Source organism: Trichechus manatus, unplaced genomic scaffold (assembly GCF_000243295.1).
Source record: "Trichechus manatus latirostris isolate Lorelei unplaced genomic scaffold, TriManLat1.0 scaffold00111, whole genome shotgun sequence".
In the NCBI taxonomy this organism is placed as follows: domain Eukaryota; kingdom Metazoa; phylum Chordata; class Mammalia; order Sirenia; family Trichechidae; genus Trichechus; species Trichechus manatus.
The window spans coordinates 6,987,484-6,993,796 of record NW_004444047.1 but is presented as its reverse complement, the minus strand read 5'-3'; the positions used below and the strand labels follow the sequence as shown (position 1 = coordinate 6,993,796).

At 62.6% G+C, this 6,313-nt stretch overlaps 1 protein-coding gene across 1 annotated transcript in view; it reads right to left on the bottom strand.

Annotated features, from left to right (window-relative positions):
* GAK (cyclin G associated kinase) overlaps positions 1–6,313 on the bottom strand; it is a 124,890-nt gene that overhangs the window by 23,690 nt on the left and 94,887 nt on the right. The window contains exons 19-21 of the mRNA XM_004383533.2: positions 4,848–5,041; positions 2,961–3,113; positions 205–681 (exon numbers count right to left, since the gene is read on the bottom strand). Coding sequence (XP_004383590.1) covers positions 205–681; positions 2,961–3,113; positions 4,848–5,041 — 824 coding nt within the window. The remainder of the gene's footprint in view (positions 1–204; positions 682–2,960; positions 3,114–4,847; positions 5,042–6,313) is intronic.

The window sequence follows — 6,313 nt, the reverse complement described above, 5'->3', positions numbered from 1 at the left end:
GAGGGGGCCCGGGACAGGCAGAGAGCACAGCACCCCCTGGGGGGGACCCGGAATGGGCAGAGAGCACAGCACTCCCTGGAAACTCCCCTCCCCAAGGCACGTTTTCCTTCCTGTAAGACAACAGCGCAGATCCACACATCTACAACATCCAGACAATCACCAGGTATGAGGAGACGCACCCCCATCGGAACAGAGCACACGTACCAGCTGCAGCAGACCCCTCGCAGGGGGCACTCTGAGGTCCAAGGGGTGCACCGGGGCTGGGGAAGAACAGTGCAGCCTCTCCGCCAAGCAGGTCGCCTGTGGGCCCCTCAGGAGTGGCCGCAGAGGGCACAAAGAGGCCGCTGAGCAGGTCGGCGTTGCTAGAGGAGCCCCCGCCGCCCTGCACAGGGGGTGCCGGCTCCGGCCCTGCCTCCGAGTGCAGCCCCAGCAGGTCCACACTGTCCTCTGGCGCAGGCTCCGGTGGCGGGGAGGGTGTCTCGGTCGCAAAAATCAGGTCTTGCTCTTCGGCCGTTCCTGTGCAGCCGGACGCGTCCTCCTCGGCTGTGACCTCCCTGCCCTCACCGGAGAAGGCAGGGGCTTCCTCATCTGATAGTTCACTCTCATCTTTATCTTCAATCAGCGCAGACTGGCTTTCTTTGAGAAAGCTGTTTACAACGCCAGTTTCTGTTTCCTTCCTTTCTGTGAAGAGAACACAACAGCACAGGCCAACAGGTCAGAAGACACGTGTATCAGACCCCATGACGGCGCCCCGGGTGTTCACGACCCCGACCCAGAGGGCAGATACCCAGCCCGTCCGTCTGCGGCAGAACCCAGGCCACGGCCTCAGGGGCTGCCCAGTCAGAGGAGGAGGAGGGAGAAGACGAGGAGGAGGAAGAGAAGGAGGGAGAGACGAGGAGGAGGAGGACCAGCTCCCACACCACACCACAGCAGCGGGAGTGCCAGCCAGGAGCCCCTTTCCAACCAGGAAGCTCAACTCTGAGCAGAGGTGGGAGCCGAGGCGGCTGGTGGGAGGGCATGCGGAGGGGTCCTGGTGGTGAGGATGGCCTCTTGCAGAAAAGGGGGAGCCGAGGGGCGGGAACAGGAATTGTGGAAGAAGAGACACTGAGGGGCCACCAGGCCAGATGCCTGTGACTTGCTGCAGGAGCACACAGAAGGTGGCAGACAAGTCCAGAATGAACAAGGCACGTGGGGGCCCTGGAGGTGGGACAGGAGGGGGAGGGCAGGGAAGGTTCCAAGGCAGAAACAGCCAGGCTGGGCCAGCAGGCAGTGGGCAGGACCTGGGGAGAGGAGGTACCCAGCACACTCTGTGGAGGTCATCCTTCACAGGTCACTGCCCACCACAGAGCTGACCATGATCTCACCCTCAGTAGGACACCATCTACCACAGCACTGACCGCGACCCCACCCTCTGTGGGACACCACCACCACCGGGCTGACCATGACCCTACCCTCTGTGGGACACCACCACCACCGGGCCGACCATGACCCCACCCTCTGCAGGACATCACCCACCACAGCACTGACCGTGACCTCACCCTCTGAGGGACATCACCCACCACAGGGCTGACCACGACCTCACCCTCTGAGGGACATCACCCACCACAGGGCTGACTGCGACCCCACCCTCTGCGGGACACCACCCACCACAGCGCTGACCTTGACCCCACTCTTTGCGGGACACCACCACCACCGGGCTGACCATGACCCTCACCCTCTGAGGGACATCACCCACCACAGGGCTGACCGTGACCCCATCCTCTGCGGGGCACCACCCACCACAGGGCTGACCTTGACCCCACCCTCTGCGGGACATCACCCACCACAGGGCTGACCGGCCATCACCTCAACTTCCCGCAGTGTGTGACGTCTACCAGGACCAGCCCGCGCAACGTGGTGTCTGGAGTCCCCCAGAGTCCAATAACTACCCGCAGCCCCTCATCTGGGCTGCACCTCGAGCAGTCCTGCATCCGGGGCTGTTTCTATCAGTGATCCCCAGACTGCCTCGGTGCCCCCAGCTCACAGGGGTTGGGGGGCAAACCTCCTGAGCCAGCTCAGCGTGAGACACAGACCTCACCCCGAGGGCAGAAGACCGGACGGGCTGGGAGTTCCGGCTTGGGGACAGAGCAGAGGGGGCAGGCGAGGGTGGCTTGGACAGGGACAGCGTGGCCGTCCTCTGGCGTGTTCTTTGGGGAGAGCCAATGGGACCTCCATGTGGACACGCATGTGTCAGCGTGAGGCATGGGCCCTGGGCCTGACTCCCTGAGTAGGAGGACCTGACTGGGCCCGACTGAAACAGTGAGCTTGCTGCCTGGGGGCAGGCACCGGTCACCTGAACAGGCTGCTGAAGCCTCTGCTGTGACTGTGCCCACCTGCTTTGGGTCTCCCTGCACACTCCGCACTCTAGGTGGATGCCCTCAACGAACACCCTGGGCAGGCACACAGCTGAGCAAATGGGCTGGCTGGGAGGGCAGCATGGCGCCGGGGCTTGAGGGCAGGGGTGGGCAAACGTCTTCCATAAAGGGCCAGACTCAACGCTGCAGGCTTCGTGGGCGTATCTGTGTTTGCCGACCGAGCCGTGCTCTCGAGCCGTCTCCTCTGCAGGCTCCCTGCTTTTCCCTCAGCCTCCACCCCGGTCACTTGCACCAGCCTCTGCGCTGTCTCCTGCTACGTTGATCACTGTCCTAGCGTGTGTCGGCGTGTCCTGTGCACGGGGAGTCACGCGCCTGGCTTCCACCCAAACGCCCCGGCTCTGAGCTCCCGGGAGACTGATCGAGACCGGCCACTGCTCGGGGGCTGGCGCGCACCTGCTCCAGGGGGGCTGACTCTGGCTGGCACGGCAGGCCCGGGAGACACTCTGGAGAAGCCACAGAGGCAAAGTGGGTGGGAGGGCCTGTGGGCACTGACAGCAGGGTCCCGCCGCAGACGGGCGATGACAGTGGGTGGCGCAAGGGCCCTACCGTGCCAGTCGAGCGTGTGTAGGAAGCTGTTTGTGTCCGTGCCACTGCTCTGCGGTGAATCCGACCCCACGGGCTCCCCTTCCGGGGACCGCGCCGCCACCTCAGCGTCGTACTGGGCAGTGGAGCCGGGCTGCCTGGGGAGCTCGGGCTTACCTGTCAGGTGAGGGAGGGACAAGTGTCAGGCCACACAGCCCCCAGACACAGCCGCCTACAGCATCAACGCACCAGCACCGGCTCCGGGTGCAGCCCCAGCAACCTGGTCACCGAGCACAGGTGTGCACAGGTGAGCCGAGTCCAAGCCCAGCTGGAAGACCCGTGTCTACACCCAAGATGCTGGGGAGGGTCTGCCTGGTGACTGGATCACCACTATCCACTCAGGCGCTATCCGGGTCACATGTACGTGCACACATACGCAAACCCACAAACGTGCGTGCACACACATGCACGCATACACCTTTCAGCGATACTTGGCTCTCCTCAGATAAGAAAGCGTGAAAAACGCAAACCAGGGACGTGAAGACAAACACGATGTGGCCAGCCACCCAAATCCTGAGTCCTACCCACCAGTGCCCTCTTTACACTTTTGTTGGAACCGCTCTGAAATAAGACCGGACGGATTCAGGCTCTTGCGTCAACCAAGCTGAACGGGCAGGGTCACCACCAAGAAGGACAAACTTCAACAACCCTGCCAGTGACAGTGGACAGCGCTGTACCAGGCTGGCCCAGGGAACAGCCACCCAAACTGAGGTCACATTTAAGGCGGATGTGTGCCCAGAAAAGGGAACTTCTCAGGGTCGGTAAGCGAGCGGGACCCCACCCGCCTGGCAGGCAGATCCCACCCGCTGGGTCACAGACCCCACCCTACCTGACAGCCTCTCAGAGCAGAGCCCTCAGGCCTAAGGCTGCACGAGAGCAAATCCCTGCCCAGTTTTCAGGAACACTTTTGTATTCCTGCCCACATGAGACAAGATAAAGGGCCCTTCTCCTCAGTCTGGGGACTGCAGGACCTGTACCTGAGGGGGGACGCTCAGGTGTGAAGAAAGACTAGGCACCCTGAGGGCCAGGTGGCCTGAGGAGACAGTGAGCAGGCCTTGGAAAACACCAGTGACTGAGTTCTTCCTTTCACTGGGTCTTAAAGCCAGTTTCATTATGACAAGACTTTCTGAAACTTGTCCTGTACCGCTGAGGACACACTCTGCCCACAGTGGAGGAGAGCCGAGAGCCTGGGAGAAGGTGTGTTCCTCCAGCCTGACCACAGGGCACCAAGCACACCAGGCACAATGCCTCGAGGAGACCCGGGGCCTCCCAAATCCCGACCCAGGCCCCACCTGGGGCTCCTGCCTGCTCCTGGGGGCAGCCCCACCTTGGGCACAGGTAGAGAACATGGGGGTGCATGAGAGGCGTCTCCAGGCCCCCATCCAGCCCTACTTGGGCAAAGGTGGGGGTTACACAGGGGTACGCGAGCAGCGCCTTCAGGTCCCCAACCAGCCCTACTTGGGCACAGGTTGGGGGTACACGGGGGGTGCATGAGCAGTGCCTCCAGGCCTCCAACTAGCCCTACTTGGGCACAGGTGGGGGTTGATGGAAGGTGCGTGAGAAGTGTCTCCAGGCCCCCAACCAGGCCTACTTGGTCAAAGGTAGGGGGTACACGGGGTGCATGAGCGGTGCCTCCAGGCCCCCAGCCAGCCCTACCTGGGCACAGGTGGGGGGTACACGGGGGTGCGTGAGAGGCGCCTCCAGGCCCCCACACAGGCTGTTGCGGATGCAGCGCTCCAGCTGACAGAGTCGGAGCAATCCAGGCTCCTGCCAAGAGTTTCTCACTTGGTGACAAACATCAGAGTGGGTAACCCTGAAGCACACAGACAACAAAGGAAGGCCGTCACTCACCAAATCTGGACAGGACGTCCTGCTGCTCCTCCCGGCTAGAGAAGAGGATTTTGGGATTGAGCCCCTTCATGCTCAGGCTATCCCATGGTGGGTCCTCTTGGCTCGGCCGGTCGCGGGGCTCCACCTCCACCTCGATGTTCACTTGGAACAGATCGGGGTACTTCTCCTGGATGTCACACGCATCCAGGTCATACCTGAAACGTCGAGCATCAGACACGGTTTACGAAGGCCCACGGAGGCCTTCCACAGGTCACTTCCATGTTCACAAAAATGACACGTGTGAAGAGAAGACTGTCTCCTCAGGCAGGGAGGCGCCCGCGCCACTGTGCACTGGTGCAGCGTGCCTGGGCTGGGTGTCGGGGCAGGGCCCGACACCTGCCACCCCTGGGCCTTGCCAAGTGCTTAGTGAGCGCTGACTGTGCTCTGGCCACATAGGAAGCCGCAGGAGCACTACGAGAGAGGAGCCGGTCCACACTACTGCCTGCAGGGGTCCTTGTGCCCAGCTGGATGCACACGGGGAGGCATGCAGCCATTTCAGCAAGGTCCCGTGTGTTACTGCTCAGAACACTGGGCACATCTGGGGAGACCCACGCAACGGGCCCTTCTGCTCAGGGCCACCCCCATCATCCTCACAGGACAACTGACTCACTCCTGATGTTAAGGTAGGGCTCTCCCTGACTGTTAAAGATGGACAGAACTGGGCCTGGGCTCCACTCAGAGCCCCAATGTTCACTCACACGCTCTCCACAGAGTGCTCCCCACAAAATGCCCGAGAGGGCTCCCCAGAGCACCCCGCACAGTGCTCCCCATAGAGTGCCCCCAAAATGCTCTCCACAGAATGCTCCCCAGAGCGCTCTCCCCAGAGTGCCCCCATAGAGCTCTCCCCAGAGCGCTCCCCATAAAGCACCCCCCAAGGGCTCCCCAAAGAGGGCCCCCCCAGAGCTCTTCAGAGTGCTCCCCAGACTGCCCCCTAAAGGGCTCCCCACAAAGTGCTCTCCACAGAGTCCTCCCCACAGAGCGCTCCCAGAGTGCTCCCCACAGAGTGCCCTCCCCAGAACGCTCCCCACAGAGTGCTCTCCGCAGAGTGCTGAAGGCCCTGCCCGGCCACTGCTGGGCACCATGCAGGTGCGCTTCATGCCCAAGAGCAGAGAGGATGACTCCCATGAGGCAGGCACAACAGACACGAAGTCCCCCCATCCCAGGCGGGCAGATGGGCTCCACAAGGCAGACCCTCATCGGCTGTGTGCACCGCCATGCCACCGATGTCCAGCAGGGGACGGCACCAGGCGGGTCCTCCTCAGACGCATGCACAGCCATGCCGCAGATGTCCAGCAGGGGATGGCCCCACCAGGCAGGTCCTCCTCAGACACATGCACAGCCATTCCGTTGGCATCCAGCAAGGGACGGCCCCACTAGGCAGATCCTCCTCAGACACGTGCACAGCCATGCCGTCGGCATCCAGCAGG